General features: G+C 39.6%; 1 protein-coding gene across 1 annotated transcript in view; it reads left to right on the forward strand.

Annotated features, from left to right (window-relative positions):
* fbxo10.L (F-box protein 10 L homeolog) overlaps positions 1 to 13765 on the forward strand; it is a 49783-nt gene that overhangs the window by 6192 nt on the left and 29826 nt on the right. Inside the window, exons 2-4 of the mRNA XM_018256498.2 lie at positions 7213 to 7389; positions 9425 to 10014; positions 12293 to 13108. Coding sequence (XP_018111987.1) covers positions 9430 to 10014; positions 12293 to 13108 — 1401 coding nt within the window. The 5' untranslated portion in view covers positions 7213 to 7389; positions 9425 to 9429. The remainder of the gene's footprint in view (positions 1 to 7212; positions 7390 to 9424; positions 10015 to 12292; positions 13109 to 13765) is intronic.

The following is a 13765-nucleotide window of genomic DNA, read 5'->3' on the forward strand; positions in this document are numbered from 1 at the left end:
TAATGGTTTTGCCAAAAGATTTGTTTTTCTTTTTTAGTTTCCTTGCAGTGGCATGTGAGAAACTGGTTATTTTGTATTAGTGCTTTAGATTTTGCATAATTTAGCATTGTGCATTCTTGCCAAGATTAGAGTGCGGAAAGCTGTTATGTTATCCTGTTTCTCAGTCAAAGGTGTATTCAAGCAATATGTGACACAAACAAGAAACAAAATTAATCTTTCTTGTAATTTTGTATCACAGTTTTATTATTACTGGTATTGGACCTGTTTTCCAGATAACTGATCTTTTCATAATTTGGGTCTTCATACCTTAAGTCGATTATAAAATCATGTAAACATTAAAGAAACCCAATAGGCTGGTTTTGCTTCCAGTACAAGGTAATGTTTTATTATTACAGGGGGAAAGAAAATAATTTTTAAAAATTTGGATTATTTGGATAAAATTTGGAGCTTTCTGGATAACGGGTTTCTGGATAACGGATCCCATACCTGTACTGATTTTTGAGAACAGTCAGAATGTGCAAATGTAATTTCATGTAGGGGTGTGTAATTGTAGCTCATGCCTTTACATATGCCTCTCTATTTATTTTTACCCTCTTAAAACTCCTATGTACTCCCGACTCTCAATGGCATTCACATGCCACTTCTTAAAGGACCAGTAACATCAAAAAATTAAATTGTTATATATAAAGTAATAAAAATATATTGCAGTGTTGCCCTGCAGTAGTAAAACTGCTGTGTTTGCTTTAGAAACACTACTATAGTTGATATAAATAAGCTGCTGTGTAGCCATGGGGGGCAGCTATTCAAAGGAGAAAAGGCTCAGGTTATACAGCTGATTAGTGATGGGCGAATTTATTTGCCAGGCGCGAATTCGCTGCAAATTTACGCGATTCGCCGCCAGCGAATAAATTCGAAAAAAATTGCCAGCGTCAAAAATGAGACGCCGGCGCCGTTTTGCGAATTTTTCGCCATTTCGCACGAAATTCGCGAATTGTTCGGCGAAACGGCGCAAATTCGCCCATCACTACAGCTGATAGCAGATAAGCCCTGTAGAACATAATAGTGTTATCTGTTATCCACTATTCATCCTGTGCCATTTAGCCTTTTTTTCAATTTCCGCCATTGCTATTTAGCAGCTTGTTTATATGAACTATAGTAGTGTTTCTGAAGCAAACAGATCAGTTTTACCAGTGCAGGGCAACACTACATGATATTTTCATTACTTTAAAATCTTCTTTTTTCTTTTTGGTGTTACTGTTCCTTTAAGTTCCCCCGGGTTTAAAGACAATAACCCCCAGGGGAATTCTGCTCCTCATGAATAAGTCCCTGGACCTTTTATTCTTAGACACGTTTACTCTTGTGATCATAGGTTATGTATGAGAGTATATAGGCTTTGCTACCACTCTTTTTGCCTAGCACAAACAAATGAGAAAATTCAATCTAAAATGCGCATACATATAGGCATTGCCGTCAAAAATTACTTTTGATGAATCACCTTGTGTACATATACATTTCATGTAAAAGTTTGGAAAAAATGTAATGCTGCCATCCTTTAGACTGCTTATAAAAAAATGACCGTGAACATCCTTCACTTTTGGATTAATTCATGATTTTCTAAATGTACCATTTTCTGTCAGTCTTATGCAGTTGAATATTGGCATTCTGCAAAACACATGTAGAGATGGAATTGTAGAATCAGACTGGCAATGCCAAGAGAAATGTGGGTAATCACAATTCTACTGGACCTCAGATGCAATTACAAAATAATGTAGTATTGTGTAGAGAGGGAAAGGTGATAAGGGAGCTTTTATTTCTCTTCTATGAATCCTTCCTTTCCTGTACAGGATGGGTAAGTTAGCCATAGAGCTCTGTAGATGGCTAAATAATGTATATTTAGGAATGAATGCACTTATAACATTTTACATATTTATTCATATAATAAGAGGTCAACAAAATTATAGAAACTCACATGCAAAAAAAGAATCATAGGTGTGTGCACACACGTGAATTGTTTTTAGTGAACTGGATGCTAATAGCATTTTTGGCACCATGCACTGGAATTGATGCCATTTACACAAAAATTCTGTAATAGAAATGAGAGCCATGACATACACGTAAATTCAGACTAATTTCAGTCTGTATTGACTAATGAGTAGCAAGGTGTGGGGAATTCACCCGCTGTCTTCAGGCAGCGCTAATATATTTTAGCAACTGCTGTTTGTTGATTTGATTCTGCCATCATGTATAAAGTTGCAGTATCTGTATCCTTAAAGAAGGATGAGTAATGCCTGATCCATTTCAAGGGAGTAACTTATCTCTGCACTTTGTCATAGAACTATACTGGCTTGAATGCAATATTTAGAACACAATCTGTGGATCTAGAAAATTATCTCTTGAAGAGACAACATTCCATTAGCAATATATTTTTAGCAGTTTTTGTACAATATTTTGTGCAACCTTTCTGTAACATTGAGAACAGAGAATTAGACCTCCTAGTTATTTTAATGTGTAAACTCCAAAAAGTACCACTTTAAGAAAGTTTGGGGGTAGGTTGGAGATTGATTTGCACAGTGTTTGGTTAGAGGATGAAGGGCACCATCTGAAGAAAAATTCTGCTGGAAAGGGATACAGTTGAATTGAGGGCCCATGTGAAGAAATGGTTTGAAAAAAGAGAAAACGGTTTGAATAAAGCTAGGTGAATTGATGGAGGCAAACAGGACTGTCAGGTGACTTGCACAAGTTGACTTATGGATGGAGGGCCCCATGTTGAAAATCAGAACCTGCAAGAGGTTTGGGGCCTTTAGTCATGGTATGTCATGATGCAACTTTGGGCCACTTCGGAAAAGACGGGTGAGCAGTTCGGGGAGATTAGTGACCCCAAAGAAGAGGCGATTAGTTGTCGGGCGACTAAATTTCCCAGAATTTCCCATTGTTACCTTACCCTAAAGTTTAAAGGGCAATTGACCATCAATAGAAAAACTGTAATAACACATAAAACCTTAACATAAAACTCCCAGAAATGTGTTCAAATTTTCTGTAACTTTCTGTAACCGTTTTGTAAAATGGATGTGGTATTTAGGCGGTGTGCCCATGGGCGTGGCACTGCGCATGGCAGATCTTTATATACCTCTTTCTATTTTTCAAATGGTGGGAAGTATGCTCTCTGTAGCCCTGCAGTACTCCAGATCCGCAGGAGGGCAGCCAGGGGTAGCCTTCTGCCTACATCTAAACAGTTCATTCAAAATAAACCTTGGGGTTCTCATTGAAGTCAGACGAAGCTGTGGGAAGCCGGAGGCTAAATATTCTCTGCCCCTCCTTCTGTTGCTGCTGATCAGTGACACTCACACTGCTCCAGTGGGAGGAGGGGCAAGTCTTCTGGATCATGAATCTGCATGCTGTAAGGGCATGACAGAAAATCTAACTCTTGTAACAATATTAGGCTGCGCAGAGGCCTCAGGACAAGCAGCATGGGGAATATACATGTTATGTAAGCTAATGATTTAGATGGTATATTTATAGAGAAATTTAACATTATTTATTAGAAATACATTAGAAAGTTGTTTAGCTTGAAATTTACTTTACTTTATACATGAAAGCTTTTTGCTTTTGTGTGAACAACCCCAATAACGACAAATGCTCCCTTTTGGCTCTTTCATGTTTAATAAGTAGACATATCATGGTGATCTACATAACTGCAACAACACTTATTTGGGAACCCTTGGGGCACATGGGCAGATTCGGGGGGGTGAGTCCCCGATCTGCCTTCCGCCGGCTAAAATGAAAATGGCCTGGGGGTAGGCACTCAGAGCACTTCGTTTTCCGAAGTTTCCTCGTCAGGCGATTTCGGAAAATGAAACGATCCGAGTGCCTACCCCCAGGCCATTTTCATTTTAGCCAGGGGAAGGCAGACCAAGAAGATTAGTCGCCCCCAAGAAGAGGAGATTTTTCGCCTGACGACTAAGCTCCCTGTATATATATATATATATATATATATATATATATATATATATATATATATATTTTTTTTTTTTTTTTACTTTGTATTTACTAATGCCTCCTTACCTTCCCTTTAATTATAAGGTGGCACTTTGCAGCACTAGGGCTATAGATACAAAGAGTTTGTATGTGCTCCCTGTGTCTATCACCCAACCATAACTTGCCCCCGAACCCTACCAAACTGAGGCATCGCTACTTATATACATGTGCCTGATTTGGCCTGTGGCATCACTGAAGGGGTAGTGCAATGCTGACTAAGTATAAACTATTGCCTTATCTAGCTTCATGGTAGCAGCGCACGTATTTGCTGCTATATTTGTAACTACCTATCTTTTCACCTCTAATCCTTGCTTTTAGCTCAGGTTTATTACCCATATTCGTCCATATATTACACTGCTTTCCTGTGATTTTGTCATTGCTCTATCCCCCACCCCTCTCAATTTGGCCAGCATTTTTTACTACAGAAAAGTGTCAACCCTAATAGCCACCTGCAACAGGAGCTCCCTCCTAGTGCCGGGGCAAGAGCACCTGACAGGGGGAATATTCTTAATAAAATGTGTTTCCTGCACTGGTGTTCTGCCCTAACAGAGCCTACACTCTGGATGGGGAAAACAATGGTACTTTTTAATATTGGAATTAGCATGTTGGTATACCAGGGTTGATGGTGAGGGGTGTTTTGTATTTTTGATTGGTTTAATTTTTTAAACCAATTAAAGTAATATAATATAATTGTGATTGGCTGTGCAGTTGCTAGAAGGAATTCTATTGTGTGGGAGTCATTCAGTTTACATGCTAGATGTTTGAGATTATACATATATATAATATATAATTCCCACACCACGCAGGAAAAAGAAAAGTATGTAATATATGTTGTGATTTAATAGGAGGCAATGCTAGGTGTTTTATCTTGTGTACCCCTTGACAACAAAGTGCAGAAAGTATGTAAACCATATGCTATCATTTTCTTCCTTATGCGAAATGACAAGCTTGCTTACATATGTGTAATGAATTAGAAGTGACCTGAACCTTCTGAAAGGAGACTTACAAGCTGTTTTCAGTACTATTTTGAGCACCGCAACTGTTTTTTACTTACAGATTTTTGATCATAGTAGAAAACAAAATAGATCTCTGCAGCAAGGATTTTTTTATGCTGTTCACAGTCAATTTATGTATTTTAAAAAGCATACTTTAGCATTTCCCTGCTGAAACTACGAGATATAATAATCATGTACTCCCCTATTTACTCTCTATTGATGGCATGCTCATTAATCACACTGTCTGGGGGTAATCTTTGACTCCTCTCTCTCCCTCTATAATCATATTAACACCACTGTCAAAACCTGTCACTTCTTCTTAAGCAATATTGCCAAAATCCGTCCCTTCCTTTCACCTGATACGGCCAAGACTCTCATCCTATCCAGACTAGATTACTGTAACCTTCTACTAACTGGCCTCCCTAACTGCCATCTCTCCCCTCTACAGTCTGTATTAAACACTGCTGCCAGAATTATCCTTCGCTCATCCAAAAGGGTACAGGCCCCTCCGCTGCTGAAGTCCTTATCATGACTTCCTATAAAACAAAGAATAACTCCTCCTCATAACTTTCAAAGCCCTTCATTCCTCTGCACCTAACTACATCTCATCTCTTGTCTCTCTATATATTCCTGCCCGAAACCTCCGCTCCTCTCAGAGCAACCGCTTGGTTGTACCCCCCACTTCTACTGCTGTTTCCCGTATCAAACCCTTCTCTCTTGCGACTCCTTATATTTGGAATGCCATTCCTGAATCTCTCAGGAGAGAATCCTCCTTCAATGTTTTTAAAACAAAACTCAAAGACTACCTCTAGGAGCACCTGGATAACACCTGAACTGGCACTTATAGAACAGTGTAACAAACTGTAACCCACAGCACCTTAATACCCCTCTGAATTGTGTCTGTATGTTACCCTCCCATTTAGACTGTAAGCCCTACGGGGTAGGGTCCTCTAGCGTTTTTTGTTTCCTTGACACTGAGCACTTAATCTGCATTGTAATTATATTTTATATTTTTGTGAATTGTATTCTAATAATGCACTTATTGTTACTTTTTATTCCAATGACCCCTTGTTTGTTACTACTAATTTATTGTTTTGTTGTACAGTGCTTTGCCCTCAAGGAGCGCTTTACAAATAAAAATATACATACAAATATACAGTACATACATGTATGAAGGCTGCCAGGAAGATGTACATTATTATTCATTAAAAATAATTCTGTATGGGGACTTCAGATTTTCTCCATTGCCCTGTGACCTTTATTCTGTAACTGTAGCCATGGGCAAATCAAAAAACTTTTCCTCAAAGCCAAACTTTGATAAAATATCTGTGATCATAGGACCTCTTCAAGGAAAAATTGAGGTGTGGGTGGCAGGACAAACCTAAAACAGGGCTCCTCTTCGTAGGGGATGCAAGGGTGCTCCCTTCCAGTGGTGTCTTTGTGCTGACCTTCTGTCTTGTGATATCATAAGAAAAGATGGGTGTGGGTTATAAAACAAAATTTATCATGGATTTGTAAAAACGTTTTGACTTTTTTACCTTGAAATTTTGCCACCATGGTTTCTGCCATGCATTTTAGGGCAACATTTTTTTCTTCTTCAGTGGAAGTACTCATCACCAAGCATGAAGACCCTAGGCATCCATTGTAACAATTTATAGTTTGTTAAATGAGGGTTTTTTTTGCCCCCATGGTCAATTGTTTTATTTTCAAATTTGCAAGTTTTTGGCTATACATTATAATGTTTTGGACATCTCCTATCTCAATTTTTTAGAAAAATTCCAGTATTAGTAAGAGGAAAAATATTTGACTCCAAAAAATGTCACCTCTGGTTAAAAGACCCCCAAAAAACACACAAAATTGTTAAGACTTTTCAAGAGTGAAAAAACCCACATTTATACTCAGAATTAAGCATGGTGAAAAACTCAGCCCTTTATAAATCTGCACTTCTGTATATGTCTGCCTAACATTTATGTACTTGGCTTGCAGTGCAACACACTGCTGTTCCTTTGACATTTTTCCCAGATTTTTTGCAGAGACTTGAAACTGCATGGCTTACATTTTCTTTCCCCTATACCCCTTTTGATTTTAAAAGTCAGCGGATAATGAATGGGTCCATCTGGTAAATTAAAGGTAAGCTTGAAAAACAAAAATGATCTTATTTGAGATACTTGTTTTTTTGCAGGTTCCATGTTTGAGAACTATTTGTCCACACCATGGTTCTTCTTATATTGCCATAGAGTAGAGGACTGGACAGTAGGATGCTTCGTATCTTTGGTAGGAAATCATCTGGAAGGCGACAGAGTGGAAATTATGCTGAAACAGAGGCATAAAACACAAAGCTTTTCAGACAGCAATTAAGGTAAATGCAAACCAGAAAAACAATAGATAAGTTGAAACTCTATATATTGGAGCAGGGCTAGATATTTTATTTTGTATAAAACATCCCCATTCCCAATATATAACTTACGTTTCAAAGGGTCGTGGGGCTCATTTACTCATGTCAAAGAGTCTCATTTACTAATGGGGGCAAAGTTGCAAGTGCAGTGCAGTTTGTTAAGTTTATAAATAGAGAATGTATCCATGTAATTGTTGTTGTTATACAGGTGTGGAATGTACAAAAAGAGCATAATGCTTTGCTTCAACAGCATCCTCTGTATTATTCATTCTACCTCTAATTTGTGCCTCTCCTGTTCTTGACTATAGACCATGGGTCCCCAACCTTCTTTTTACCTGTGAGCCACATTTAAATGTAAAAAGAGTTGGGGAGCAACGCAAGCAATAACTAGAGAGGTACATTTCCTGAAGAAAATGTGAGTGGTGCTTGCCGTGGCAAAACTCAGGCCCAAATCTGATTGGCTGTTGTTGCCCCGCCCCTTTTTTTCCTAATTGTGAACCACAGTCACTCAGTGACTAACATACCAAAGTTTGGGAATGCTGTCATTTAATGTGTAAAAATGGCAGCATTTCTATTTTTTTCTATTGAAAATCAATGAATGAAATTTGATTGGTTGTTGGTGGCTCCGCCCACTTTTTCTAAACTTGAAGTGGAAACCCCCAGCGACCACATTTGTGATATTCAAGGTCCCTGACATCAATACTGAGAGAATGGCAGCCTTCTTAATTTTTCCCATTAAAACCAATCAAAGAAATCTGATTGGTTGGTTTTGGCTCCACCCACTTTTCTTAATTTTAATCCCAGTCCCCCAGTGACCAACTGTGCCAACTTTGAGGAGGCTGCCATTAACCGTCTAAGAGCGGCAGCAGTTTAAAATTTTCCTATTTAATTGAATGGCTGAAATTTGATTGGCTGTTGTAGACTCCGCCCACTTTTTGTAAATTTTGGCTGCAGTCACCCAGTGACCCACGGTGCCAAGTTTGGGAGCTCTGGCTTTATTACTGTGAGAATTACAGCTGTTTACATTTTCTCATTGAAGTCAATAGGGAAAATCTGATTGGTTGTTTGCGGCTCCGCTCACTTTTTTGGGTCCCCAAAATAGGACAGAAAAGTCACAACACCCCATTCCCGAATAAGCTGAACGGTTTGACACCTCATTCATGGGTCTGCGACAAACTAATTATTCGATAAATTCCCTATTATAAGTCAATGGGGCAAATTTGGGGACCTCTCCTGCCCCGGGGGTAAAACTTATACCCTCGTGTGGGGTATCATCTGACACAGGTCGCAAACCTCTTCAAATGTGGTAAATTTAACGTTTCTACAAGATTCCCTCTCTGCGCTAGAATCCGTCAAAAGTTGGCCTCAATGTTAATCTATGGGACTTTTCGGGGTGGTTAATTGCCCCCGCAAGGGGCAATTAACCACCCACCCCTTAGAAAAGTCATACCACCCCATTCCCGATTAAGCCGCACGATTTGACACCTCATTCATGGGTCTAGGACAAACGGTGCGGGACTAGTTACGCGCCAAACTTTCATACGGAAGAAGAATAAAAATAAGTTTGCAAGATAACAGTAGTGATGCTTTGCTTCGCAAGCACCACTAAAAAGTCTATGAGGATGTCAAATAAGGATTGTGATTGGCTATTTGGTAGCTCCTATATGGACTGCAACCCCATAGTAGGCTCTGTTTGGCAGTACATGTGGTTTTTATGCAACCAGAACTTGCCCCCAAGACAAGAATTCAAAAATAAGCACCTGCTTTGAGGCCACGCAAGCTACTGGTTGGGGATCACTGCTGTAGACTGTACTGGATACACTTAGACAACCATAACCCACATCAAGCACACATAGAGCTTTGAACTTTTTTTAAAGCTGAAAAAAATATTTTTGACAGTTTTCTTATGCTATCAACCAAGACAGAAGTTTCTTGATGTGCTATATGCCATGTAGTAACAATAAAGTGTTGTAACAATATTTTTTTTCCATTTACAAAGATATTATGGAGATTGGGGGCCTACCACTGGAACTGTGGCGTTTGATACTGGCATATTTGCCTCTGCGTGACCTGGGGCGGTGTGGCTTGGTCTGTCGGTCTTGGTATGATTTAATACTCAGCCTAGATAACACACGATGGCGACAGCTGTGCCTTGGGTGTGTTGAGTGCCGGCATCCTAATTGGCCGATTCAGCCTGATGTGGAGCCTCAATCTTGGAGGGAGGCATTTAAACAGCACTATGTAGCATCAAGGACATGGACAAAGAATGCACAAGACCTGGAGTCATCTAACTGTCTATATTTATTCCGGAGAAAGAAGGATCGTAGAGTGCTGTATGTTGGGTATGGCTGTGAGTATGAAAATCTCAGGACAGCCCTGGCTTCAGCTAATATCTATGACCGTATCATACTCCTGCCAGGTGTATATGAAGAGCAAAATGAGATCACTCTGAAGATTCCAGTAGAGATTATGGGCCAGGGAAAACTTGGTGATGTAGCATTACTTGTCTGCATTGACCAACAGTGCCCTACCTCTCGGCTATGCAACTTGGTCTTCATGCCCGCGTGGTTTACTCCAGTCATGTTTAAGGTGAGTTGATTTCTTTCTTTTTTTCTTGCATGGATTCTTTCTTGTTTTCATTTCAAATCTATAAACCACACCCATCAATATAGTGAGTTCTATAATTATTGTTCTATAGAATAATGCTGGTTTTGTAGTAATTAAAACCGGAAAATCACCAAAACGGCATTGGGAAGATTTGTTGCCAGCAATTTTTTTTTTATGCACAAATGCAATTATTCTGGCTGTATTCCCAACTTATATCTAAATTGGCCGAAGTTGCCTCCAGAGGAAAATTTGGGCGATTTGGCGATATGTTGGGCATACTGCCAGTAATTTTAATTATTAGCAATGGAGAGGCATTTTCAAGAGTGTCGCCCAATATTCTTAACCTTTTAAAAGAAATTTTTTTATGTAATCAAATGCAATATTTCTACTCTCTACTTCTCTACATCTTACTAGGTCTAAAACGTAATAGATGTTGGGGCTCATTTACAAACAGAAGTGTACCAGTGCATTTACCAGTAGCAGTTAGGTTTGACAAGAATACTGCAAGCCAAAAATCAAGGCAAAGTTATTTTTTGATTCTATGAGCAATTGCACCTTTTCAAACTAACCTTTAATTTTAATATGACATGTTCGTTTTATTGGACAACATAATTCTAAAATGTATTAACAGCACTGTTAACATTCTTGTAAACCTAGAACACCTGCACACCCCCCTTCCCTCCAACTGTGCCAACCAGACCCTCGAACAGCCATTCATCCAGTGGCAGATCATAAAAGTCTGAGTTGGAAGACAAATGCTTCCTGGCTTCCATTGTCTGTGGTTCTGGTCATCAGCTACTATCAGACAGATAGGGACAGGAGGTGCATTGGCCAGAAATAGCAGCACCAAGTGGTATGTGGGAGCAGGGGCATTCTAAGGAATCTGGTGAGGTAGGAAAGGGGAATGTGTGCAAAGGCCCCACGCATGCAAAAAGGGTTCACTTTAGGCAGAGATATTCAGAGAAACAAATAATTTAAAAAAATACAAATACTGTAAAAAAAACAAAAAAACACTTATTTGTAGAAGAATATTACAGAAAGGTAGACAGTGCATATATCCAAGAAGATATTAAAAAAAGGGCATACGTAAAATATACAGTTGTAAATAAAATAAAAAGGAATAAGAAACCCTATAGGTTACCAAGTAGGAATTATTTTTGTATCCCCTGAGGCTAAATTGACTTAAAATACAGTAATTTGGAACCTCAACTTGTATACTACAGGGCATTGGATCTCCTCGTGATCTTGATCTCTATCAATAATGTAAACGTTTACCACCAATTGTACATGAGTGGTGGTTCCAGGCCAGTTTCTACAATATGATATTGGTCCCTCCCAGTACCAAATAAAATTGGCAGTATATTGGCATTTTGTGTTTCATAGGTGGGTGTTTAGAATGATGCCAAACATGAGGGGTGTCTGATAATTAAGCTCCTCTACAAAACCATCTCGCCTAACTGGTGGGTATAGGGAACGATTATTATTATCGGGTTCTTAGACCAAATTATGTGGCTCTGAATAGTCTTCTAGCTGGAAGAAGGCCCCATCTACTTACACAGCCACCCTGCTGGAACCACTAATTAAGAGTCTCTCTGTCTCTTGATACTAAATGGAGCCAGTTTAACTCATACCATGCTAGAGCACACACAGGATTTTGGATTTTTTAGGTTGATGCTGTTCCCATGGTAACGTATCTGGTCAAGGCAGTGTTTCAGGAATATCTAGAACAACAAATTACCTGTGACAAATGTCTGTTTCAATTGTGGGTGACTGGGAGATAAAAAAAATAATCAAAAAAGATAAAAAATATTGTCAGCTATGGACCCCCCCTCCGATTGATATGCTTTATGGCCTAATAAAGGGCATCACTACCCCAGCCCTAGAGCTGAATCATATACTGTATGTAGGTATACTGTATATAGCAAAATCTGGTTCTTTGAATGTTTTTGCAGCTTTTCAGCATATATTGGCATTCCTTTCAGTGGTTGCAAAAGAGCAAATACCCATCATAGTTGTGTTGTGTTTGCTCTGCTGGATTTATCATAGTGTTTTCTCTTAAAACGTATTCAAAACAGTGAAATAATAGCTTTAGCTAATGCTCGGTTGGTTAATTAACACATTGTAAAACAGCAGCTAAATTAACTCTGTTGTTAATTGAGACACAGGTACAAGTATAATGTAGAACATAGATGACAGGTCCAGTAATAAATAAGTAATTAAATCCATGACAGTATTCATTGCCTTGTCTTTTTTTCTCCAGACATCCATTGGCCATGTGCAGTTTGATAATTGCAACTTTGAAAATGGGCAGCTCCAGATACACGCACCAGGCACTTGCCAGGTGAAATTTTGCACTTTCAACCAGTCCAGCATCCATTTCCACAATGTTGCCCTCAGCGTGCTTGAAAACTGTGAATTTGTCAGCAGTGAAAATGCATCTGTGACTGTTGAGGGCTCTCCCACATCTGATAAAAACTGGGCGTGCAAACATCTTTCAGCCTTTGCCAAATCAAGGAACATTTTGTTTAATGCTCCTGAGGCCTCACATTGTGGGTCTGGCAGCACTGATTACTTTGGAAATGGATCATCTGGTGTACATTTAAGGACTTGTGAAATAATGGTTAATAGTGACAAAGCAAGTGATAAAGAAAATGAAATTAATGGAAACATTTACAGGGGCAAAGAAGAAGAAGCCATCACACTAGACACAGAGTATAGTGACAGCGACGTGAGCACAGTCAGTGAAAATGAAGATGATGAACAGTCAGTGTACAAGCTGTCATATCATTCCCATGGCTTAAGCCACATGCTAGCCAAGTCCATAAAGTGCAGGCCACAGAATAATGGACTGCTCACACTTCAAAGTGATATGTCATTAAAAAGTTTTCAACATGAGTTGCAGAGGGACAAGGAGTTACAGACTCTTGTTAACACAATTCAAGGATGTCTCATACGAAAGTGCCTTTTTAGAGATGGGAAGGGAGGGGTCTTCATATGTTCTCAAGGGCAAGCTAGACTGGAAGGAAGCATCTTCAGGGACCTGACCTATGCAGTGCGATGTATACAGAACAGCAAGGTAGGTCACTTCTAATTTTTTTTAAAGATTTGGCTCTTGAGGGAAAAAAAAGGGGGGTCTCATAAAAAAATGTGAGTATCAGCGCTGGATTTGTTTCCCGGCCGCCCCTAGGCTGCCCTGTCCGACCAGACGGACGCGTGGTCCTAGCGCCCGCCTACGCTTCCCCTTCCCAGCGCGCCGGCGAAAAAGTGTCATTGAATGGGGACGCACACGTCCCCACAATGCGGCTGGGCGGCATGCCGCCCCTATTTTTTGCCGCCCTAGGCCCGGGCCTATGTGGCCTCGCTACAAATCCGGGCCTGGTGAGTATACTTTACACCATACAGGGTGGAATGTGCAAAAATAAAGGCCACAATGGGGCATTTTTTGTACTTTGCACACTTGGTTAGTTGAATCAGCCCCCAATTCTCTACACCTGAGAGTCCTGGTGCATATACCTTGAATGGCCACTTTCAAAGTCTCTTGCATAAGTTCCTTGAAGTACAGCACCACAAAATTTCTTTGAATAAAAAATGCCTTTTTTTGGAACACTGGCAGGACCTGGATAAGCAGCGTTTCAGGTTACACAGAGCCTTTTTATCAAGCTTGATAAAAGGCTCAGTGTAGCCGGAATCGTCGCTTATACTGAAACCTGTTATCCAGAAAGCTCAGAATTAT

This window comes from Xenopus laevis, chromosome 1L, assembly GCF_017654675.1.
Source record: "Xenopus laevis strain J_2021 chromosome 1L, Xenopus_laevis_v10.1, whole genome shotgun sequence".
Classification (NCBI taxonomy): domain Eukaryota; kingdom Metazoa; phylum Chordata; class Amphibia; order Anura; family Pipidae; genus Xenopus; species Xenopus laevis.